The following is a 24,771-nucleotide window of genomic DNA, read 5'->3' on the forward strand; positions in this document are numbered from 1 at the left end:
AACCCAATACTTTTTTTTTTAGGCTCCCAATGATATTCCGTGTCGATCTACCACAGACTACTTATCCATCACCTGCTGAAGAGGTGAAGTGGGTGGTGTCCAAACTTTGGCAGTTAGGAACGAGCTGCGGTGAGCGTCCACGTGCAGGTGTGCTGTGGGGTCGGAAGTTTTCAGTGCAGTTGGGTGGATACCGAGGCTCATGAGTGCTGGATGGTCAGTTTTACTAACGCCCTGCCTCCCGCCGTTCTTGGACTTAAGTGCTACTGTCAGTTACTGTGTTGGTGGGGTTTCGATGGAAATAACGAGGCCGGAGGACGCCTTCTGTTTTAGAAGACCCAGACCCCAGGAGCAAAACCCCTGCTCCCTCAGGGAAGGCCCGTGTGGAGCGCCTCTGGCCGGGGCCCTGATCGGCCCCTTTCCCCCAAGCTCAATGTCCTGTACTGTGGAGAGAGTGGGTTTTGTTAGTTTTGTAAGTTGATCTTGCTTGTTGCTCTGTCTGACCTTGTGGGTCAGATTTTCATGGCTCATTTCAAGCCTTTGCAGAGTCAGGCGCAACTTGGGATCTTGGGTAAACTTGTTTCCCGGAGGCCAGGAGGGGACAAAGAGACCCTTGTGTGCCTGAGAGTGGCTGCTGAGTCCATGCTTTTGGACACTGTGTTTCCTTGGATTACTCTGCTGAACCATCCGAGGCTGCCCTGCTTACTGCCTGGGACAAGCTTGCTCCCAGACTTGGAGGACAGAACAGTTCTGCCTTTAAAGAACTCACTGTGATGTTGGAAGTAAATTTTTATCAACCTTGTCAGAAACCGGAAGTATAGATCTAAATGTCCTTTTAACTACTAACGACCAGTTATTTAAATTTTCTGTTCTTTATGGATTGAAACTTCTGTAAAGTCAATGAAAATTATTTTTCAGACTCGTGAAAAGACAAAACACAAGCCCCGTTTAAAAAATCACCGCAGTCAGCACGGGCAAAGTTACCCTGTCACCCTGCCGTAGGAGTTTCAACCTCCACAGTTAACTAGGGGCAGGCAGACAGCGGGGGCGCTCGTCTCCGAGTAGTTCTCCTCCTGGAAGTGCCGTCCTGGACCCTCGATGTGAGGGTGGCCTGTGACCTGGGCTAGGAAAGAATTCACAGGAGAAGGAAAGGCAGAGAGCAAAGTTTTATTTTTACTTCCTCAAGAGAGGGCAGGGGCTGGGTGTGGAGAAGTGCAGCAGCCCTGGGGTGTGGGGCTGTGAGTTTTTGTTGGACCGAAGAAGGGGGCGCGGTTGTAGCTGGACAGTCAGGGCGAGTGGTGGTAAATCAGGAGGTTTGGGGCTGGTGGTGCAGCCCCAGTTCGTTTGCTGTCACCGTGGGCCCGGGGTCTGGGAGCTCGGTTCTGGCCCGCCTGTGTAAGTGTTCAAGCCCCTGCGAGGGGGACACTTCCGGTGCCCTCCCCAGTCCTGAGGACGGGCTCTGAGAGGCAGCACCTCTGTGCGCATTGACAGTGCGGGGCCGCTCGAGGGGAGAGACAGAGCAGGTGCCGGTGAGGAGGGCCTGAGAGGGGCTTTCCGTCCTTCCACCCCTCGCGTGCACCTGCGTGCCCCCCCCCCCCCCCCCCCCCGCGTGCACCAGGCACGCCACTCACTGTGGCGGCAGCGCTCAGTCCTCGAAACAGCCCCTTAGGTCGACAGCGCTTCTGATCATAGCTGAGGAAAGAGACCTGGGTGGCAGAGTGGCCCACTCAGCTTCCTGTAATAAACGGTCGTGGGAGGCAGAATGACCCCTCCCTCCGTTATCCTTGGAGCTTGTGGACGTGTGACAGGGCCCAGGGGCTTGGCAGATGTGGCCGGGCTACAGGCCCTGCCGTGGGGAGCTCACCTGACCATCTAATCACGGGCAGCCTTCAGAGTGGAGGCCTGCTTCTGGGACTCGGGTTCAGAGCTCCTGTGGGCCCTGACTGGCCATTGTCAGAGGGGCGGTGGGGGGGTGCGGGAGGGTTGACACCGCAGGCGGAGACCTGACTGGCCGGGTGGCCGAGGGCTGCTGGGGAGCAAGGAAGTGGGGCCTCAGGCCCACAGCTTCAATACAGAGAGTCTGGCCAGCAGTGCGAATGGCTTTCCTGCAGGGAAGGCGGCCCTGCTGGCTCCTGGGTTTTGGCCTTTGGGGCCCTAAGCAGAGGACTCAGTTGAGCGTACCTGGTTTCTGAGTTACAGAAACTGTGAGATAATAAGCTTTTGTTTTTTAAAAATCCTTCCCCAAGGACATGCTTATTGATTTTAGAGAGAGGAGAAGGGTGGGGGGAGAGAGGGGTAGAAAGACCAGTGTGAGAAACATTTGCCTCTATTTTTTTTTAAAGGGGAGGGGAGGGAGAAAGGGAGAGAAAGATCAATGTGTGGTTGTGTCTCGTAGGCCCTCTACTGCAGGCCTGCCTGCAACCCAGGCATGTGCCCTGACTGGGAATCGAACCAGCGACCCTCTGGTTTGCAGGCTGGTGCTCAGTCCCCTGAGCCACACTAGCCAGGGCTGATCAGTTGCCTCTTGCAGGCGTCCCAACTGGGGATGGAACCTGCAGCCTTTCGGGTCATGGGATGACGCTCCAACCCACTGAGCCACGCCGGCCCCTGTGAGCTTTTTGTTAGAAGTTACTTAAAAAAAAGTGACCGTGTCCTTGTGCGGCCAGGGAGGAGGACGGCGTGGTCACTTCTGCTGCTCCTGGCAGCTGGAGGCACCTTGGAGGGAGAAGGGAGCGTGGGGGCTCCTCCTGGTGCCCGCTTCCTGACGGACATGGGGGGGTGCCAGTTCCAGTGCTGGGCTTATGGACAGTGTCCCCGTTCTCTGACTCGTGGTCTCCCTGTGGAGGCGACACTGCTGAGACTTGTGTTTGCCGTCTCCCCCGTGTGCTGCACGGCGAGGGGTCCTGCCCGTGGGCCCCACACCTCTCCCGCAGGTGCTGTCCACTTGTGCTCTCGTGGTGCAGACACCACGGAGAAGTGGGGTCACAGGGACTGAAGGAGGAGGGATAGGAGCGAGCGTTTCTCCCCAGACCCTGGCCAGCTCCGCACCGCGTGGGACAGGGTTCGCAGTGAAGGCCGTGTGCTGCCCACTCACAGTGGGTGCAGGGAGACACAGGCAGAGGGGCTTTCTGGGAGCGGGTGTCTCGTCCCAGTCTTGAGTTTTCCCTTTTTAGATGGAGCCCCGCCCCCACATCTCCAGACGGAAAGTCACAGACATTAGGTTCCTTGGGAATTACCTTTAAGAACGGTAAAGCTCTAGCACTTTATCATAAAAATAAACATGACCAAGGAAGTGTCCTACCTTAATGAAATTTGAGGTGTTAAGTTAGGTGTTAAGTACTTTGTTACTTTAAATGAGCACAGGGCTGTTTGGAAGTACACACCAGCATTGCTTTCTTTGGCAGCGGCAGCTACCAGGTTAAGCTGGGCTGTCCCTTCTTACTGACAGCGGCCCGGAGCCATGTTTCCACGCCTTCCCTCCGCTGAGCTGAGGCTGAAACCGCTGTGAGTGTCAGGGTGAAGCTTTGTCTTCAGCAGGTCCCGCCTGGCGCTGTCCCCCTCCCGGCTGCAGGGCGCTCGCGGTCAGAGGAGAGCGGATTCCTGTCACTGGGTTCCTTTCAGAATCAGAGTCAAGGTTAACGCCCAGATCTCACCCCGAACTGGTCAAATTCCATCCTAAACCAATGCCTTACTTCCTGGGACATGCTTTGAGGCGTAAGATGATACTTCAGAAATTGTTTTCAAAATATTTGGGAAACACGTCAGTTAAGAAACACTGCATTTTTCCAGAGGTTCCGAAAGAGACCCCATTGAAGAGGGAGGGCACATCCACAGGAAGTTTAACTCTGACCTCGCGGCAAAGAGGCACACGGCGTCACGTCACCTGTTCTCATTCCTGATGTCGAGTGCCCTGACCTGGAGGTGGGCCTCGGAACACCTCCCATCCCAGCAACCCAACTGGGTGGCGGTCACACGGCAGGTTCTGTGTCCTGCGTGCGCACTCGGGGAGTCTGTTCTTCCTGTTTCTGTCCACGTAGCTGGAAACAGTGGGAATCTCATCCTTGTCTGAGCTCCAGGTGCAGTCCCCTGGGCACGCAGGCTGAGCGGGGGGCCCCCGTGCTCCCCGCTGCCAGGCCCCCCGGCTGCCCGCCTTTGCTACCCAGGGCGTCTTCCAGAACCTGCTTGAAGATGTAGACAATCTCCCAGGGCCGCACGTCGTTTTCCGCCAACGCTTCTTGAAATCTAGAGGGAAGCAGTGGTGAGTGTGCAGGTCAGACGTCTCTGCTGCCATCTCCCTTATTCTCCAAAGTGTGGCCTGTGTGGTGCCATGGTGTGGCAGCTGCCCGCCTTGTGAGCGGCCTGCACTGTGCCTCAGCCTTGCGCACGGAGTGGGGTGTGGAGGTGCTCCCTAGCCAGGGAGATAACAACAGGTATCTCTGTCTAGCCTCCCGTTAGGGAGGGTGGTTGCTGGGAATTTGATACGTACAATTAAAGAGTTCATATGACAGCCCTGGCTGGTGTGGCTCAGTGGACTGAGCGCAGGCCTGTGAACCACAGGGTCGCCAGTTCAATTCCCAGTCAGGGCACATGCCTGGGTTGTGGGCCAGGCCCCCAGTAGGGGGTGTACAAGAGGCAACCACACACTGATGTTTCTCTCCCTCTAGTTCTCCTTCCCTACCCCTCTAAAAGTAACCAAAATCTTTAAAAAAATAAAGAGTTTATAGGATAGAATGCGGTGTCTGGTCTGAACGGGTGAGGCGCCAGGACCCGATGGTGCACGTATCACGGAGAAGGTCGGCCTTTACCTGCTGAGGGTGGCCCCGGTTTGGCGGGGCTGCACTTGGGAGCAGAGAGCTTCAAGCTGTCTCTGTTCGGCAGCGGGGATGCTTGTGTGGGGGATCCGGTAGTTCCTCAGCCAGCGGTGATCCGCACCCGTTCTTTTCACTTGGGCCCGTTTTCCATCTCTTGGAGTGACCTCTCTCGCTCCTCCCGGTAACACTGCAACTCTTGGAGCAGCGTCCTGCCGCCCCCCTGGGCTGGGGCGGTGGGCGGGGCTGCATGGGCTGTGCTTTGGCCCTTCCATCCAGCCGAAGAGGGGCATCTTCAGCCTGTGGAGAAATTCTTGCTCATTTCTTTGCATAAAGCATTGTGGCTCTGATGAGCAGACGTTTGTTCTTTCATAGCAGGTCTGCCAGAAGAGTGGGTGGGTGTCTCACTCGTTAGGTACACAGGTCAAAGTAAGACTAGAATATGGGTGAAGTCTTTCAATTACTAACTAGGTTGGTACCAAAAATCAACCTTTGAAAACGCTTTTGTGTAGCTAGGCAGGAAGGAAATGTACAAAGTTAGAGATAATCTGCAGGCTGAACATTTTCTGAAAGTAACACTTGCTGTTGAAAGTAACACTTGCTATTAAAAGTTCTTGCTATTGAAAAGCATTTACCATATTAATGTAAAGTGCCACCTAGAGACATACTCTTGCTTAGGTTTGTATGGAAAAGGCTGAAAGCGTACCTGTTAGGTTGGTGGGCCCGCTGTGGCGGCACTGCTCGACTCCCTGAGTTGGTGGGGGCACGGCAGCTCGTGCAGGCCTGCTGCTGGGGGCTGGGTCCCCTGTTGCAGGAGTGAGCCTCTCCTGGTTTACCCACTGAAGCCGGGTTTGGAGCACACAACTTCTGTGTGAGGAGCGGGGTTGTGGTGTCTTCCAGGGAGAGTGCTCACTGCCTCCCCTGCAGATGGGCTGGAGGAAGCGGCAGCCGGACTTACCACTGAGTCCCCCACATTACGTAAAGGACGGCCTGCCCTTTGGGGGCGGCGCAGTCATGTGCAGAGACGGGGCTGCTGCAGCGTGGGCCTCCGTGCACTCGGACCCCTGTGTGTGCGTCTGGGGGGGCGGGGGAGTGATCGGTGCCCCGAGGCTGTGCTTGCCACGGGAGGACGGTTGCCGGCTGCACTGCCTGCTGTGCGCTGCCTTGCGGGTCTGGACTCCGAAAATAGCCCTGCTGCCCTGCTGCGTCAGCCTCGGGCCGCATAGAAGCCAGGTCGCCTCTCACTGGAGGGGATGACATGCGACCGGACTGCTGGCAGACGCATGTTCCGGGGAGGCTCCTTATCGTTGAGGAGCTGGGCGGGGTGCGGTGTGGGTGTCTGTGGGCTGCCAGGTGGACGTGACACCGGAGCCAGTCTTGCTCACCACCTGGAGGCACTCGCGTGTGGGAGCAGGCTCTGGTCCTTGCGGGCATCACGCGGGCGTCGGCAGATAGCTGTGAAGTGCGCGTGTGATCTCTTTAGGAACACGGTGTGAGGCAGCAGTAGGTCAAGGCCAGGAAAGACGGGGTTAAGCGCGTGGAATTCAGTGCAGGAGACTGCTGCCTGTGCGGGCGGGCACGGCTGCTCTGCGGGCCGGGCCGGCGCGAGCCGGGGAGTGGCGGGTCTTGCACACGCAGCTCCAGGTCACTTCACTGCCCATGGCTTTTCCATCGACGATGCTTAAGAGTGTCTCCTCCTGCCGTTTCCTCCCAGTGCGCCGTGAAGGGCAGACGCGGTTCCCGTCAGCCCTGCGTGTCATGTGTGAGAGAGGCACTGTGTGTGTGGCGTCTACTGCCCCTGCTGCTCCCGGTGGGGAGAGCGCCCGACGTCAGGCTTCATTATCGTCAGCGGGAAGGCTGTCACATCGCGTGGTGTGTGGCTCCACAAATTTGCTGGGACACACCCGTCCGGTCGGGTTTGCGGCTGCGGAAGGATGGGCGCTGCTGCTTCTCCCTCTGAACGGCCTCTGTGGGCACTGCGATGTTTCCCGTGGGCCTCGGAAGGTGCTGCATGTGGAGCACCACGGGACCTGCGCTCGAGGCTCTCTGCAGTCCCGCCCTCGCGCCCAGCCCCGAGCAGTCTTTTGTCCCAGCCGGACTGCCTGGCAGGCGCCGTGCCCCCCTGTCCCTTCTCCAGAGCCCCCCTCCCCCAGCTGTTTCTCCTGTTACACTTGTCTTTGTCTCTTCCGTGGACCCACCTTGTGCCACTCTCCTCCAGGGCACAGCTCACTTTCTCCTCCCGTCTGCGGAGGGCGTCCCTGTTACTTCCTTGGCGTCCCCGTGACCTCCAGCTCATTTCTCTTTGCTGTTACTCAGAGAGTCACTGGTCTGCGTTTCTGTTCTCTCCTCGCCCCGGTTTCCGGTCCTTTCTGATGCGCTGTCCACTGGGATGGCTGGCTCCCTGGCTCCCAGCAGATGTCCCTTGTCTGTGCCGTGGCCTGGACGCTGGTGAGGGTGGGGGCGCAGCAGGGAGCAGGAAGGGCCCGCCGCTCGTGGGCGGACCAGTGCCAGCGCAGGGTCACCCAGCAAGGGCGTCAGAATGTCTTCAGCTGTCCAGCACTCGAACCCCGTGCTACACCCCCCCCCACCCCCGCCTGTTAGAGCTGGAGTCCGGCCGGGCCGGCTGGGTAGGGATGTCCGTCAGTCAGTGCGCTGTTGAGACCTTGTCCGCGTCTGACTGTGCGGAGCGGCCCTCGCCTCGGCCCGCGTTCGGAGCACCTTCCTTTGACCTCACTCGGGTCTGTCAGTGTCTTCGTGTTGGGGTGTGCCCCTTGTGCACTTCCACATCCTGGTTTTTGTCCCATCTCCTGAGACGGCCAGGTCGGCACCGAGCCCGCATGCCATTCTCTGCGTGCAGTGGTTTCCTGCTGCCAGGCAGGTGAGAACACAGGTATTTGCAGGTGGGGAGGGCGCCTTTGCACTGATCCTTCTCGAGCAGCAGGGCGAGCCAGACTAGCCCCGGGCTTTTTGCAGACGTAGGAAGCGGAATGAGCACGTTGCCGCTAGTGAAGTGCACCTCACCCGGGCCTGTCGTGTGGAAGACGCAGCTGAGGCTGCGGAGCATGTAGGGCAGCTTCTCTGCTCCTCGTCCTGGGTTTTGGCTACGTCTTGTCAGCTGAATAGCGCGCAGTTTCACGGATGCAGCGTGAAACAGGACTGTATCCTTCATCGTGTGTGAGTGTGTGCGCACGCGTGCGAGATTGTACCATGTGTCAGGAGGAACGTAAGGGGGTCCTTCTGGGAGGACGGAGTTGTGGAGTCTTGAAGGGCAGGCCGGGAGCCAGGCGCCACTTCCACGGACTTGCAGTGGGGCCTCTGGCCCAGTGCTGGGTGGTGGCACCTGAAGGAAGCCTCGGTGCCAGGAGACCTTCCGAAGGGCGTCCTTCTGTCTTTCCCTTGGCTTCTGCTGGAGGACCCTGGGTTATTGGCTCTTCCTTTTTGGCCGTTGAAGATGCAGGTAACATCTGAGGAGAGACTGTGACGTTAAGTGTTCCCCCGATACTACTTTCTCCGTGAACACGTTAATTAGGTGCCACGGTGCGTGCTTGTGAAGCTCAGAGCCTGTCTCGGTGGGGCTGCGCGCTCCCCGGCCGCCTGCACAGGCGCCTCCCTTTCCGCGCGCTTCTCGCAGCCCAGACGGCGGCCCTGAGTCTTAGATTGTGATCTGAGGGTGCTGCTCCTTTCCTTTTGACGTCCCTTTTTCGTATCCCTGTGTAAGAAGGCCTTCTCTACTCTCAAAGTTGCAGCACATGGAAGGATATTAGCTTTCCAGACAAAGGTGTAAGTGCCCGGGTGTTGGCTGGGAGCCGACGCCAGCTGGGGGTGAGGTGCGGCGGTTGGGCTCTTGTCCCCAGATCAGGTGCCGGGTAGGCAAAGTGTGTGTGTGTTGCTCCCTCCGGGAGGCGCACCTGGCCTTCATGGTAACCGGTGTGTCCTGGGCACTGAGACTGGGGAGCTGCTGGGGGTACAGCGGGCCAGCCTCCTTCAGGCTCAGGTCCCCATCAGCCTCTGGGCTGTGGGTCAGGCCCCCGGGCTCCAGAGCCTCCACAGTGTCCCCGGGCTGTCCTGCACGGAGCCACCTGGAGCCAGCTCCCAACAGCCGACCCCGGCTGGCCTGGCCCTGGGTGGGCCTGGGGTCTGCGGGTTCCCGACCCTGGGCCTTTCCTGGTTCGTCCTTTGTTGCCCTGCTCTGCCCCACACTTTCTGCACCTGCTCTGCCCACCTGCCTCATCGGCACTGCAGTGGGAGGGCAGGGGACCAGAGGGGCGGGGGGTAGTGCCGTCTCCCAGCTCCTGCTGCCCCTGGAGGATGGAGAAGGCAGGAAAAAACCCCAAAGTGGGGGCTCCCCCATTTTGCGCATTTGGAGTCCCTTCCCTGCTCCTGAGGTACAGTGCCCGCATTGTGGGGGTGCGGGCCACGGCCAAGGGCGGTGACCTCACAGCTGGCTGCTGGTGCCTGCCTCTTGGTCCCCCGGCTGGCCTGTTGTGTGCACTTTCCGAGCCCTCCGAGAGCTGCTCGTGGTCTGTCGAGGGCCACACCTCGTTCTGCGGGCACACAGGTGCCTGTGTGTGCCCGGGCTCACCGGACCCAGGACCTAGCAGACGGTCTTAACCCTCTCTCTGCTTTTCCTGCCCAGGTCTGATGCACCCACTTAGTCGGTGGGCTGCCATGCTCGTCCACACCACTGGGGGGGCCCTGTGTGTCACTAACACCCTAAGGGGGTCTTTCTGCCTCTGCTGTCGGTGCCCCATCACCCCACCCCTCACCAGTCGGAGCCGTCTGTCACCATAGGAGCCGGACTGACCTCTCTCTCTGCCCAGACCGTCTCACTGCGTGCAGAGGCCGTCCTTACTGTCGGTCCCGGCCCCGGCCCCAGCCCCTCCCAGTGCCCCTCGCCCACCTGTGCCTTTCAGGCTCCTGCTGCCAGCACCTGGGCGGACATTGCAGAAGAGATGCCAGACCCGTTTAGTACCCTCCCCTATAAGCTGAGGACTTTTTTTGTGCCAATTTGAAGGATGAAACAATGGCTTCTCATCATTTTAATTTTTATCTACTTGGTAAATGACTGTAAATTTGAGTGAATTTTTATATATTTATTGACAATTTGCGTTTCTTCTATGGCTTAACGTAAAAATAGTCAAGAATTCCTCCAGCACAGTGATTTTCAACCTTTTTCATCTCATGGCACATATAAACTAATTACTAAAATTCTTTGGCACTCCAAAAAATTTATTTTTTGCTAATCTGACAAAAAACAGGTATAATTTTGATTCATTCACACTGGGCGGCTATTGTTGTGTTGGCTGTTGTCATTTTTTAACTTGACAGCCTAAGGGAGAAGAGGTCAGTGCCCTTGACCAAACAGTCAGGTGTCGCATGCTTTAAAAACCCTTGCAGCGCACCTGTTAAAAATCGCTGCTCAGCCCTGGCCGGTGGCTCAGCTGGCCAGGGCGCCTCCCTGAGCTCCACGGGGCAGGGTTTGATCCCCGGCAGGCCGCCTACCGGAGGCAGCCATGGAGGCATAATCAGGAAGTGGGACGACAAATCGATGTTTCGCTCCCCCCCCCCCCCCCCCCCCGCCAAGTCAATAAGTAAAACATTCACAAAACCATTGCTGTAGCATATGGGGTCCCTTGGCTTTTCGGGAGCGGTGTGCTGACTCTCGATGTTCTTCGCAGGCCCCTCAGCCAGAAGACCGCGGAGCTGGAGTATATAAGCAAGTACCGACAGCTGGAAGCACAGGAGTTCGACGTGCGTGGCCCGGACCTTCCCAGCAGCCGGCCAGGTAGCGGCGGGTCAGCGCTCGCAGAGCGGGACGTGGGAGCCGCCACGTGAGACGCCCGAGCGCCACGGTCTCTCCTTCCAAACTGCATGTGCCGGAGCGGCGCCGGCTGCCCCAGCTACACGGGTTTCAGGTGGACAGTTCTGTCATACGTCACCTGCGTATTGTAGTGTGTGTTCACCACCCCAGCCGGGGCCCCTAAAACGCTAAAGTCGTTAAAGTCTAAGAGATGTAGTATTTGGTCAATAAAGAATTCATACTACTTGTTAATTTGGGATTTTGGGGGACTAAGTTGATTATTTTTTTTTTCTCTTTTAAATATAGTTCCTAAATAGTCTATTCTTTGGAAGACTCATAATGGTCCTATTAATTAGGAATTTATTTTAAAATTACTACAGTTTTAGCCCTGGCTGGTGTGGCTCAGTGGATTGAGTGATGGCCTGAGAACCAAAAGGGTCACTGGTTCAACTCCCAGTCAGGGCACATGCCTGGGGTGCAGGCCAGGTCCTCGGTGGGGGGCGCGCATTGATGTTTCTCTCCCTCTCGTTATCCCTTCCTTCTGCTCTAAGAATAAATAAATAAATATTTAAAAAAATAAAAATCACTACAGTTTTTATAAATAAAGCAATTTTAAGCAGTATACAAATATATAAAGTAAAAGGTAAAAGATCCTTTTTCACCCCACCCACAAGTGTATAGTTGTTCAGAGTTTGGATGGAACCACTTCCTATGAGTATGCAGTTTCTTTTTCTGAGCTAATTATATCTTTTTCTAAAAAACATTTTAATTATTTTTAGGAGGGGGAAGGAGGGAGAAAGAGGGCGAGGAACATCACCAAGCTGCCTCCTGAATGTCCCCATTGGGGACCCAGCCCACAACCCAGGCAAGCGCCCTGCCTGGGGAATCGAACTGGTGACTGTTCAGTCCGCAGGCTGGCGGTCAGCCCACGGAGCCACCCCAGCCAGGGCTGGGCTAACTGTCTGCGTTGCGCCCTCTCCGCGTGCTGGGCGCCAGCCCACGGTGTTTTGCTTTAAGCGTTGTGCGCGCAGCCTCCCGCCTGCCCTTGCAGCCAGGGGGCGCCACGGCCCGCCCGAGCGTGGGAGTCCAGTTGAGTAGTGACTTCCTCTCCTTCCTCGGCGCCCTGGGGGCTGTGGACAGCAGCGTGCCCTTCTCCGGGGCTGTTGGGGCTTCCTGACAGTGGAGCACCCGTGGCCGCCATCAGTGCCGGGCAGCTCCGAGCAGGCCCTGTGCCCACTCTGCCACTGGGCTGTGTAGTTTGGGGTTTGGGCACCGTACTCAGGTTAGTTTGTCGCTGTCGTTCACCTCTGCCTTCCCCTCTGCGTTCTTGCCGGCTGCAGACTTTGGCCTGGTGTCTCCTCGCTGTCCCCTCAGCCCTTTGGTCATGTCAGGTGGTGCCTGTGTGGTTTGTCCAGTGTCTCTGGTGGCCCTGGAGGAGGAACGAGGGGCAGGGCCGCCCGCACGCTGTCCCCAGACGTGGCAGTTCGGAGTGCATGCCTCCCTGGAGCGGCCCTCACATGTCCAGGAAGAGTCTGGTTTGTGGCCTCAGTGCTTCTCTGTGGGAAGCCGTGGAAGTCTCTTAGGTGACCGTGGACTGGCGAGTCGACTTCGGGGTTGGGGGGGACGACATGCAGCTTCCGGAGCAGCGTGGAGCAGCCGCATGTGTCGTCGTGGGGACACACCTGTCGTCCAGCACGTCTGTCTGGGGAAGCACGCTGGGGACACCCGTGTGCTCTAGCCCCGGGCACCCACCCAGCCATAGCCCTGCGGCCCGGAGCTCACCCGGAGGTGCCTGCGGGGCTGCTGCCGTGGAAGAAGCCAGGCCGCGGGTGAACGCCTGCAGCTCCAGGGCCTCTCGCTTGACTTGACTTGGAGTCGTGACATTGCTGTTCCTGTTGGCTTCCCCGGTCCTGGGGTGTGTGGGCTTTGCGCTGGGCGGTGCCCTGAGCCCTGGCCGTGGCTGCTCTTGGAGGGCTCCCTGCACCGCAGTGTTTGCCAAGGCCGCATCAGGGCCTTGCCAGGCGGCAGCGTGCAGGGAAACCCGGCCCCTCTGACGGAGGTGGCCGTCCCTGCTGCAGTCCGCCCGGCACCTGCTTGTGCAGACAGGCCTGGGAGGCGGCTCCGTGCGGTGCTGCCTCGTGTGGCCGCAGTGCGCAGTGACTGAGCTGATTTTCTGCAGCTCACAGGGTCTAGGTTTTAAGATAAGAAATGTTACTGTGCTGTGCAGTTAAAATTCACGCCATCCTGTTTGGACCCCTCGCCTCTGACTTTCTCGGTGAGACTGCACAGTGGGGCAGCCGCATGAACAGAAGCGAGCGGGTCCTGTGGTTCCCAGGTCTCCCGGCCCATGGAAGACGTTTTGACGTTGATGGTGGAGGGTGGAGAGGCAGCAGACCGCTGACCCGCTCGTTCTGAGGCTGAGCCCGTCTCGAGTCACCAGGGACTGCGCTGTGCCGCAGTCCTCTTCTGGGGCATGCGGCCGTGGTGCTTCCCCTGGCTCTGCCTCTGGCATGTTGCCGACGCCCAGATGAGAGCCCACGCGGCTGTGAGTACCCCTGGGTGTCCTGCCGTCCCCCCGCCGCAGGCTCGGAGTCGGGCTCCATCAGCGGCGGCCTGGAAACATCAGCCTGCCTCCGTGTGATGCAGACAGGGAGGGCTGTGCTTTAGTCGGCACGGTGAAGGCTTCTGGCTTTTCTTGGTGAACATCTGTCTTTACGTCGTAGCCCTCAGTGTGTGCTGTCGGAGGGGCGGGGCCGTGGGCCTGGGCTTCAGGTCACAGCGAGAGCACAGCTGCTGACTTCGCGTCTCCCTCAATGTCTCGGCCCGCTGCTCCCTGAGCCACCTGCTCCACTCGGCCCCCCCATCTTCCAGCACAGCCTTCCCCTCCGGGTGCCCTCGCTCACGGGGCCCTGCGCGTGTTCCTCCTCCTGTGTAGTATGCGAAAGGCCTGCTGTTGGTTGAGACGCCTCCAGCACCAAGAATGGGAGGTGTGTGTCTGTTCTTCCTTACCTGTGTAAATAAGTGTCTTCTCTGTTCTTGAATTGTGGGCTGGCCCCGAGACCAGCCTCCACGCAGAGCTCCCCCGAGTGCAGTGACGTGTTGGAGCCCTTCGTAAGTCAGCAGCCGTTCACACGTGGGGTGTTGCTTATACACAGTGTTTTGAAGATGGAGGCGTTAGTTTTAAGGATATTTCAGTTGAGGGTGCTTCTGGAAAGGGGGCCCGGGAGGAGGTACACCACCTGCGGAGACAGGAAGGCCATGGTACTGTGTCTTAGAGGTGGAGAGCAGTAGCAGAAGGAGAGTGAGGGGTGACCACAGGAGGAAGTGCTGGCTGAGCAGCAGGCTGCCCCAGGCAGGTCACAGACGGAACCCCCGGGGTCAGTGGCTCTGATGCCCCAGGAGGACACTTAGCCACAGAGAAGCTGCTTCTACTTGGAGAGATTAGAACAGGTCTGGCTCTCCTCTTTTTAAAACTCAGAACAACTACTGTGTACCCTGATCCCAACAACACAGGCAAATAGCCCTCGTTAGTTACGTGCTATTAGACAATCAGTTCACTGCAGTGCAGGTCAGGAGCAAGCCTGGGGAGCAAAGAAGGGCTTGGGTGCGTGTGCGTCAGGCAGCGGGGGTGCGGGCTGGAGGAAAGGACGGGTGGGCCAGGGCAGGCGTCTGGGGAGGGGACTGGGCCTGGGCCTAAACTTGGGAGAGACAGGGAGGTGGGCAGGTTTATTTGGAAGTGAAACCATTTCCCAGTGAAAAGTCGTACGCCTTGAGAGCTAACGCTTTGTCAGGCTGCAAAGTGGTGTCCAGAGGTCCAGCACGACGGGAGGGACTTCGGCGGATGGCGAGCCGGCAAGCTGGGCTGAGCGCGCTCTGCCTGTCCATCGGGGTGGGGCGGCCTGCTGCCGGGTTACTGTGGGAGCAAGAGTGAACAGGAACCCTGCACAGATCGGGGCGACCTGTTGAAGTTTCCAGTGAATGCGGGTTCTTTCAGCTCACCCTCTGAGTACCATTTTTGAGTGGGAGAACTGTGCTTCCCAGGTCTTGTCATGGAAGGTGGTGCTGAGCCTGCAGCATCCGTGGGTGTGACGGAGGGACGGGGGGTGCCCACTGGCAGGAATGGTGGACAGTGGGACCAGGGCATTGGCCACACCCCCTGCTCTCGGGGTCAGCTAGTGGAGCGTGCATTGTGTGTGGTGCATGTGCAGCTCAGAAAGGACACGGGGCCACTGGTCTCGGCTGTGTGCAGAGGAGAAGCAGCACCGTGTGTGTTTGTTTTGTCTGAATCCAGGTCCGAGGCCAGCGCTGGCTAGAGTAAGCAATGCCGCGTGCATCCCAGAGACGGCTTACAGATACCCCGATCTGCCTATAAACCGATGCAAGGAAGAGGTAGGAGCGCCCCTGTCCTGGAGCAGGTTTGCTGTCCCGATGACGGCCGAGCCCCGGCGCTTGTAGCTGAGAGTCTGAGTGTCCTGCTGCCGGGCGGGCGCCCTGGGCCCTGTGTGGCTGTGGCTGTGGGGTGTAGGGGGTGGGCAGGAGGTGGCTTGTGTGGTCCCCGCTCGAGCGGCCTCCTTTGGCTGTGCTTGGCTTGTTCTGCCCCCGAGCTGGTCGTCTGCCCTTTGGTTTGTTGTTGACCCCGCCCCCCAGAGAGCGTCTTACTGAAGGAGCCGCACTGCCAGTCTCTCTACTGGGCAACTGCGGCGCCCGGTCCTGCCGGCGTCCCTGTGGGCTTCCTTCATGCTCTGGCCCGGAGCGCACTCCTGCCTCACGATGGACGTGGCCCGTCATGGGTGCACCGCTTTGAGTGGGGGTGGGCTGGACACCGCAGCACACACCTGCATGCACAGCCACTCTTCACGTCCACTACAAGCCTCAGACGCACCGGAAGCGAGCAACCTCTGTTCACTGTGCTAGTGGAGAAGCTGTCACAGATAAATCCGAACACCCCACGTTGGATTTCTCTCTTGCTCTAGCTCACGGGTGGCAAACACAAGGCCCGTAGGCCGAATCCGGCCCAGCGCCTTGTTTCTACCTGGTGGCAGTGCCGAGCTCTTGCTTAACAGTTCAGGAGTAGTTACGTTTGTACAGTCCTAAAATTACAGTCGGCCCTTCAAAGGCAACTGCAAGGCTGCTGTGGCCCCCGGTGAGGTCGACACCCCTGCCCTAGCTGGACTCACGCGGCATGGAAGAGCACACGCCCCTCACTGGTGTCAGAGGTGGCACTCCCCGAGGGCGTCCCGAGGGCAGCCCGGCTGGCGGCAGGGTGCTGGCGGGCGGGCCGTCCACGCGGGTCCGGAGAGTTCCCAGCGGGATTTTAAAGTCACTTGGTGCAGTGGCAGCTGTGTTTTCAGGGTTTTCTCACTAGGGTTTCGTTTTTCTCAGTAGAATTACTTAACAACTTTGAAATAATGGAAATTAGACTCAGCGAGGGGTGTGGAAAGCCCAGGCCGGTGTTTTTATGTTTCTGTGGAGAAGCGGAGACGCAGAGCTGGAGCCGGCCTGGCCCCCACAGCGCGCCTCCTCGCTCTCCCCTGGGGTGTTCAGGAGGTTGCTCATCTACCTTGTAAAGGGGGAAGGAGAATAGATCCTGAAAGTCTTCTTATGCTGAAGCTTTTGGTTCGTAGGTAACACTCGGTATCGTTGTTGATTTTGCGGCAAGTTTGAAAGGTGATTTTTTCGACCCCAGGTCGTTTCTCTGATAGAAAGTAACTCTGTCGTCATCATCCACGGCGCCACGGGCAGCGGCAAGAGCACTCAGCTGCCGCAGTACGTCCTGGACCACTGCATCCAGCGCTCCACCTATTGCCACATCGCCGTCACCCAGCCGCGCAAGATCGGGGCCAGCAGCGTGGCCCGGTGGATCAGCAGAGAGCGTGCCTGGGCTCTGGGGGGGCTGGTGGGCTACCAGGTGAGCTCGGCCGGGGGAGGGCCACTCGCCCCTGCTCGCGCTGTGCCCCGTGGGTGCTGGTGGTCGGGTCGGGTGGTTTTCTGCCGGAAGTGGTTCTGCTTATAGAGCAGAACTGGGGCAAAAGGTGTGTGTTTGTTTTTTTATGTGTTTTTTTATCCTCATCTGAGAACGTTTTTTCATTGCCTTTTAGGGAGAGAGGAAGGGAGAGGGAGAGCGAGAAACATTGATGTGAGAGAGAAGGATGGACCGGTCGCCTCCCGTACGCGCCCAGAGCAGAGGTTGCACGTGTCCTGCCTGGGAGCGAACCTGCGACCTTTCAGTAGCGGACGGTGCTCTAGCCGACTGAGCCACACCGGCCAGGGCAGAACTCTGGCGCAATTTAAATACGACGAAACTCAGAATGTCTTGAAAACAGCTCTGGCCCTGGCTGGTGTGGCTCAGTGGGTTGCGTGCCGACCTGCAAACTGAAAGGTCGCCGGTTTGACTCAGTCAGGCACGTGCCTGGGTTGCAGGCCAGGTCCCCAGCTGGGAGCGTGCGAGAGGCAGCCAGTCGATGGTATCACAACACTGATGTCTCCCTCCCCTTTCCTCCCTTCCTCTCTCAAAGTAAATAAGTGAATTCTTAAAAAACATAAAGGAAGAAAATAGCTTTCAGTTCCTTTCCGGCTGAATAGGAAAGAAGAGAGCGTTCTCAGACTCATGGCTTTTATAGTTTCAACCTTTCGGTTATGTTTGTGTGTCGATGTCCTCGTATGTAATTGTCTTCCTGTGAGAGTGGAGTAGGCAGTGTGACTAGATGAGCCAAACCCCCTCCCACCCAAAAAAGGGGCCTCGCTTGACCGTGTCTTTTCTGTGACCTACAGATGGACTCGGTTCTCTTTCTTCCCCCATGATGAAGTGGGCACGGCCTTGTGGGGAGTTAAGTGCAGCCGTGGAACCCTAAAACGCCCTCCTTTCCCGGCCCCGAACTGCAGGTAGGCCTGGAGAAAATCGCCACAGAGGACACCAGGCTGGTGTACATGACAACCGGCGTCCTGCTGCAGAAGGTCGTCAGCGCCAAGAGCTTGACGGAGTTCACCCACATCTTCATCGACGAGGTGGGTGCCCCGGCCCCTGTGCTCGGGTCACGGCCTGGGCCGCAGGATGAGGCAGTGCTGTGACCGTGACCGGGGTTCATCTCTCCGCCTTCCTGAGGCGTGCGTAGGGCGGGGGCCTCAGGTCAGCAGGGGAGGAGCCGGGTTGTGCGGGGTCGGAACTCCCGAGTGTGGAGTCATGGCACCTGAAAGCTGCGGAGAGGCCGCCCAGGCTTTCAGCGAGGAGCGTCTGCCTCTCTCGGAGTGCCACACCGGTGTCTGTGTCGAGGGCCTGCTCTGCGTGGGAGAGATGGGAGTTCATGACCATGTCTGTTAGCCTTTCCAGCCCTGACCGGGAACGCCACATGCCCTCTGGCCGTTGGGGTTCCTGCCTTCCTTCTGTTCCTGTCTCCACTCCTCCACGTCCACGGGACTCAGGGAGGCGGTGGGGCCTGGAATGACGGTCCTGGACTCAGTCACTGGGCCATCACATCAGGAGAAGAGACCTCCTGCTCCCACACGCAGCAGCTCATTGTTCCACTTCAGCAGAAAAGTGTCCCCCAGTAGAATTACTGTCCCCTTGTGTGCCTAGGTGTCCTAACTGACAGGAAAATAGACCCATGTCCTAGCCCTCCCTGTCACCTGGCTCTGGGGTGGGCGGGCCAGGTGGCCAGAGGGGCTGGGTGACCCTAGGTCCCGGGGTTGGCTCAGCCTGGAAGGCCCCTGTGTGAGGAAGGCCGCAGGCACCCGCTGTCCCCGAGGGTTCTTCAGCTCGCTCAACTAAGCTGGCTCCTCCAGGGCTGCAGCCCCCGAGACCTGGGACACGCCCTGCCAGGCAGGACACTGCTGATGGGCACAGCCTCTGCCCTGCACTCACTCGCCGCAACAACCCAAATCCCCCTGGGGCGGCTTGTGGCCTGTAGAGGAGTGATGTTGGTCAGTGGCTCTCTGTGCTGGGGACAGATTTTGGTTGTTGCGGTGACCTGGCCGCTGCTGGCATTGAGTGGGCAGGGCCAACAGTGCCCAGCATCACTCTCCCCAAATGCTGGTTGGGCCCATAGAGGACCCCCATGGCCTCTTTTGGGCCCACTGGTTTGTGGGTCCACGGTCTCCACTTTCTCTCAGCTGGGACCACCACCAGGAGCAACCCCAGTCCCGGAGGAAGCTGTTAGCAGAGAGAGATGACCCACTACCCACACCCCCGCCCCGCTTGTCCCGTGTTGGCGTGTGTGCTGCTCGGGGCCACGTGGGCTCTGCCTTCTTACTTTGTAGGTACATGAGCGAACTGAGGAGATGGATTTCCTGCTGCTGGTCGTCCGCAAACTTCTAAGAACAAATTCACGTTTTGTGAAGGTATATCTGATTTCATAAGTAACAGAAATATTTGGGGCTAAGGTTTATTGTTCAGTTCTGTTTCTCCTTATTTTAACACAAACAGTGACTCAAAGCTCACGGTGTGGTAGCACTCCGGGGCGCACGTGAATTGGGGGTGGGCAGAGCTGGTGTGCGGCTTGAGTCGTCCAGGTCTGGCCTCCTGTTTGCTTCACTGCTGTGGTGGGTGTGCCCCTTGGGGCCGCTCTAACCCCTGGCGGCTGCTCAGAGCCTCCTTCCTACCTTGAGACACGTCATCTCAGAGCGAGTTCTGGTCAGGGTGGTTTTACCTTGGGATCGAATGTCAGGGGGGCAGTACGGGTACTTTGCATACAGTCACTGTGCTGGGCGAGGCCGATGCTTCCCTTTCCGCGGAGACGGACACCACAGAACCCTAGTTGCCGGTGCGCCGGGTCGGCAGCAGCCAGAAGGTAGCTGTGCTCACCCCTGCTGGGTGTTTGGAGACTGGAGAGACCTGTGGACCCTGCATTGTGGGCTGTGGGACCCCCAGGGCATCACCGTCACCTCCCCATGCTTGCTTTTGGCCAGATTGAGTCCCGCAGCCCGCCGGGTGTGGGCGGGCTCCTCTTGGCTGCCCCACTGTTGTCTCCCTCTTCTCTGCTTTACTCCCTCCTGTTTCTGGAATGTACCATCTAGTACCCTGTGCTGTTTTACACTGGTTTCCAATACAAAGTTTCCTTTTAGAGAAGCAGGTACAGTTTCGTGGGAAGTACGCAGTTTCTCCCTGCATAAGCTAGAAGCAGTAAAAGTTTGTGTCTCTGGGCACCCTTTAAACTGCAGGAACCTGCAGCTCGCTGGGGGTTCACGTACTGTGTTCTTTAAAGTCTCAGAAGTTCCTGCAGCAGAAGAAAAGCATGGGCTGTGCCAAGTGGTCCCCCCCAGTCCTCACCCTTCTGACGCCTTGGCTCCTGTCACGGCCCCTCTGTAGGTCATCCTGATGTCGGCCACCATCAACTGCAAGGAGTTTGCCGACTACTTCGCCGTTCCTGTGCAGAACCAGCTGAGCCCTGCCTGCGTGTTCGAGGTGCCCGGGCAGCCCCATGCGATCGAGGAGCACTACCTCGATGACCTGGAGCACGTGCCTCACGGCAGGGTAGGCCCGGGCCCAGCCCTCCCCAGGGCGTCCTGGAGGGGGCTCCAGCGGCAAGGGCGTGGTCGTGCTGGGCGCCGCCACCTGCCCAGGGGTGTCCGCCTTGCTTCAGAGACGCCCTCGAGGTTGGAGTGACGTTGGCTCTGCCGTGGGGGGTTCCTGACAGGGCTTCGCCTAATGTGGGCGGATGTGCGAGGGGGACCCCAAAACTAGAATTAACTCCTGGAGGGCGGGCCCTTGTCGTCCAGGCTTCCCCGCAGGCGAGTGTCCTAGGAGCCCACCTGTCTCAGTGCAGCGGCTGGCGTTGCTGTGAGAGGCTGCGTTCAGCCTCACTGAGTTTTTGTAGAGACTCTCAACGCATCTGCCATTTCAGGATGGGTGGTTCCCAAGCGCACCTGCCCACGCCAGCTGAGGGCTCAGCAGTTTTTGACCAAAGACAGGAGGACCCCCGTGCCCACTCTTCCTATTCCCCTGCTCTCGCCCTGAGCAATCTCTGTTTCCCTGGATGAAGAAAGTCCTCACAGGGAGACGTTTTGCCCATGGGGAAGAGATGGAACAAAAACCATCAGAAGCAGTAAAGGCATCGAAATCAAAGACTTCAAAATTGTTGTGAGCAGTGAAAAAAAAGTCTCAATAGGTGTATTGCACCAAACGGAGAGTGCTTTGAAGGGGGCCGAAGTTTAAACCTGTAAGAATAAGTACACAGTTTTTCATAAATAAATTCCTGCTTTTGGGGTCCCCCCTCACACTTTGTCAGACTGCATCACAGGAAAGCCAGCGATGGCCTTTAAAACGTAGTGTGTTTTCTAATCGAAAAGACGGTCATTCGAAACAACAGTGAAGCCGGAGGAATCCCGCAGCAGGCTTTACCTGCGTGTTGCCCAGGCCCTCCAGCACCACCTGCACGCGCCATGCACGGGCACACGCCCGTCCCCGCCCTCGCCATGTCCGGGCTGCCCTGGTTTCCCCTGACGTCCGCCCTCTGTCCCAGGACCTCACGGCTCTGAGGGCTTCTGGGCCGCAGGCATGCTCCCACCTCTCTCACATCAGGTGACAGTAAGGGCTCCGGTGGGGCTGCCCAGGGGTCCGAGGGATGGCAGGACATTCTCTGTGGGGACTGGCCTGAGGCTTTCCTCCTGGTCAGACTGGGCGATGGGTTTGGGGAAGAAGCTCAGAGGACAGGTGCCACTTTGTCCCTTCACTTCCCAGCTGGGCTCCTCACGGGCACTGTTGGCCTTGACCCCCCCACACCGTTTGTCAGGCGGCTCCCCCGTGGTGACTGTCTGTCTGCCCAGCTGGCTGTAAACCAGCTCAGGAGGGGCATGCTTGTCCTTCCCTTACCGTCCCCTTTGGAAACCCGTCACCAGTGCTTCCTCGGGCGGGTGGCAGTTGGACGTTTTGCATTTTCTGACCGTTGGGATGAGAGTGGTGAGGGTCTTGCCAGCTCCTGTCGTGGGTTCTTTTGCTGTGGGTTGTACGCGCAGAGTGTGCGCAACTGCTGTGGACGTGGACGTGTGTGGGGGTCGGGGGCGGGGTCGGGTGCGGCCTGGGTGCTTGCCCCCGAGCAGGGGGCTCTGGGCAGCAGCCCAGAGGAGATGGCCTCTCATTGGCACCTGCCCGGGGCTCAGTAAATTTTCCAGGAAATGGGCATTCTAGACTTAACTATGTATTAATTTGGAGCCTTACAAAACTCGTGTGGCGTGGATTCTGTGATACAGGGTTTTCAGCGTCAGCGGACCTCTGTTAAGACCCCCACGCTGTGGTGGTTCCCACCCCCCCACCGCTGGGCCCAGGCGGGCTGGCTGCTGTCGCCAGGACGTGTGACCTGCCCTGCGGACACTAGCCTTCCCGCGTTTCACCTGTCAGCCCGCCCCTCCCGAGGGACCGAGTCTGTTTGTCCCCTCACTGGGGTGGCCGCCTGCAGGGCACCAGCTCCCAGCTTGGGACCAGGGCCCGGGCGTTGGCCCTTTTCTGCTGATGCCAGGCCCTCCCTCCCCTTCCTGGCTCTGCTCCCCTGCTGCACCTGGTCACAGTGTGGCCGTCACTCATCTGCCTGCCTGTCCTCTCGGGCCTGCTGGGTTTCCTCCTGCGTCCCGCACTCGGGAGGGGCTGCGCCCTGTGCCTGTCCTTTGTCACCTGCGTCACGGCAGCACGGAGGTGTCAGCGGTGTGTCTGTGCCGTTCTCTGGGCTGGACTCTCCAGGGTGAGTCAGTGACGCGCTTTTCTGTGGCTCGTTGGAAAGCAGTTCCGAGGGCCTTCCATTGCCACGGTTGGAGTTTGTGAAGACTTCCTTTTAAAAAATTGTTTGGATAAAGCAGAAAATTATTTAAGGTCAAGGTTGACCTTTGAAAACGGACTTACTAAGCATACTTCAAAAATGTTGATTAAATAAAAGTCCATTTTTCATCCTTACATTAATGGAGTTGTAATAAAAATGAAAAGTGGATTATTTGAATATTAACTGGACGCTTGTGTAAAAGTTGAAAAAAAATTATATTTGTGGTCCCTTCTGGTCCCCAAAGGGCTCTTTTGAGGTGTCCCTGGCAAAATCCGACGCGGTGTCTCACACGCAGGACTTGGGGAGCAAAGCTCTGAAGCGGTTTTCTGGCTGCTGGTGGGGGAGACTCAGATTCCGTGGCTGTCAGCCTGGGCGTTGCCGAGATGCTGGCCTGCGGGGGCCTCAGTGCCCTGAGTGCTGTCGCTGCCCCACATCACTGCTGTGGGGGCGGGGCTGCCACTGTGCTCAAGTCCCTGTGTCCTGAGAGGTGCCCGCAGGAGCCGGCCACGGCCCGGGCTCAGGCAGAAGTGGCCCAGTGACAGGGCCCCCCCGCCGGGGCAGCACGCGGCGACGCAGCGACACAGGGATGTTACTGGCTGTGGGTCGGCAGGCACTGAGGGGTGTTTCCTTTTCCTGGAGTTGTGGTTTCCAAGGACGCCTTCCCTCGAGTGGCGAGGTTGACATCGCGGGGCTCCCGGAGGTAGGGGTTTCACAGAAGACAGCACCCTGGCTGTGGGGTCGTGGACTCCCCTGGCTGGGTTCCACATGTGTTTGGAGCCACTTACTCTGTGTCTTCAAAGTAGGTTTCCTGCCTGCCAAAACACCTCACTGCTGTGCCTGGACCCTCAGGCGAGGGCCCACCCTTGCTCCAGGGTCGGGTTGCAGAGTGCCCCAGTGCCTTTTGTGCGAGCTGGCGCTTGCATCGTGTGTGACACTTAGCAAGTGCTCATGTACGGCTGCAACGCTATGGCTTCTCCTTGGGGTGTTTGTCACAGCGACCCACCGAAGGGGGAGCCGCCCACCCAGCCGCTCCTCCCTCCTGGCCCACTCGGCACCCAGCTGCTGCTCCTCCTGTTTCAGCTTTCCCCCCACGTCCTGGAAGAGCCAGTGATCACGAAGGACATGTACGAGGTTGCCGTCTCCCTGATCCAGACTTTCGACGACATGGACATGAGAGAGAGTGGGTAAGACGCCCCGCTGGCTGCGCACTGGGACGTGCCTTGGGCTGCCGGTTCGAGTGACTCACTTCGACACTTTCTGTGTCTTTATAGTACTAAGATTTAACCGTAGAGACTTTTTCAGTAATCACTCTGTATATCTAAAAGTAAAGTTAGTGTTTTGCAGATTTTTCCCTGGAAATTTCCACTTTAAAGTAGTTAAAACCTTGCCAAGTACGGTTTTGGGACGGACAGTTTTGAAAGCTTGGCGACACAGCCCGAGGGCATGCTGCCCTGCAGTCCTGGGGACAGGCCGTAGGCAGCGCCCCTCTGTCCTTGCCGTCTCCCAGCTCCTGTTGTCCAGACGTCCCGGCGCTGGGCTGGCCCTTTGGAACCAGGAACACGTGTCCCTTCGGAACAGGTTTAGGTTGTAAGTGGTGGCCAGTCTGTAGTTACCATTTAAAGGCATCTTCACCCAAGGATGTGTTTTTGGATTTTAGAGAGAGGGGAAGGGAGCTAGGTAGAGAAACACCAATCGGTTGCCTCCTGTGTGCGCCCCCACCAGGGATTGAACCCACAACCTTTGGGTGCGTGGGATAGTGCTCCGGACCCCAACCCCCGCCCCCCCCAGCCCCGGGCAGACTCTGCCGTTGGAAGGGGCATGGTCTCCTGAACCTCCCTGCACTGGCTCCACAGAGAGCTCACGGGGAGCATGTGGGTCTCACCTACTACGGCTGGGGGCACACCTGCGTGTCCCTTCTTGCCTTCACAGCTGTGAAAGGAGACAGGGTGGGGCATGCAATGACTCACAGTCCCACATCCCTCCTGGACAGACCTGGGGCCAGGGCTGCACTCGGCCCTGTCCAGCCCCTGCTCGGCTGAGCGCAGGTTCTGCTCTGTTCTCAAGCCCCCACGAGCCTCCGTGGCCCCTCACTTCATGGGTCGGGGTGCTGAGGCATACCGGAGGGCACCATTTCCTTCAGCTGCCGCTCCGCCCTGGGCCCTGGGCCCTCCCGTGTCCAGTGTTCTCATTCTCCCTGCAGCGGGGCCCTCGGGAGCTGCTGTAAGGGTGAGTCTGTTGGCAGATGCTCCCAGTTCTCATTTGGCTGGAAGTGTCTTTATTTCATTCTCATCATTGAGGTGCAGTTTTGTTGGTGTGCAGGTTGGCGTGCTCTGTGGTTCTCTCCACACCCCTACTGTTTCTGATTTTGCGTTTAGTTTATTGAGATGTACTTTACAGAAACTGGACACACTCATTTCTGTTTTTC

The 24,771-nt window shown here is 58.3% G+C and overlaps 2 protein-coding genes across 2 annotated transcripts in view; one reads left to right on the forward strand and one right to left on the reverse strand.

Moving 5' to 3' along the window:
* TDRD9 (tudor domain containing 9) overlaps positions 1-24,771 on the forward strand; it is a 61,684-nt gene that overhangs the window by 1,315 nt on the left and 35,598 nt on the right. Inside the window, exons 2-8 of the mRNA XM_024568108.4 lie at positions 10,484-10,590; positions 14,897-14,994; positions 16,292-16,513; positions 17,488-17,610; positions 18,859-18,939; positions 19,907-20,071; positions 23,427-23,530. Coding sequence (XP_024423876.3) covers positions 10,484-10,590; positions 14,897-14,994; positions 16,292-16,513; positions 17,488-17,610; positions 18,859-18,939; positions 19,907-20,071; positions 23,427-23,530 — 900 coding nt within the window. The remainder of the gene's footprint in view (positions 1-10,483; positions 10,591-14,896; positions 14,995-16,291; positions 16,514-17,487; positions 17,611-18,858; positions 18,940-19,906; positions 20,072-23,426; positions 23,531-24,771) is intronic.
* RD3L (RD3 like) lies at positions 3,887-5,098 on the reverse strand. Its single transcript, XM_071222099.1, is given in 5 exon segments — positions 3,887-4,117; positions 4,119-4,239; positions 4,803-4,948; positions 4,951-5,035; positions 5,037-5,098. Coding segments are annotated over 5 exon segments (645 nt in total).

Source organism: Desmodus rotundus, chromosome 7 (assembly GCF_022682495.2).
Source record: "Desmodus rotundus isolate HL8 chromosome 7, HLdesRot8A.1, whole genome shotgun sequence".
Classification (NCBI taxonomy): Eukaryota; Metazoa; Chordata; class Mammalia; order Chiroptera; family Phyllostomidae; genus Desmodus; species Desmodus rotundus.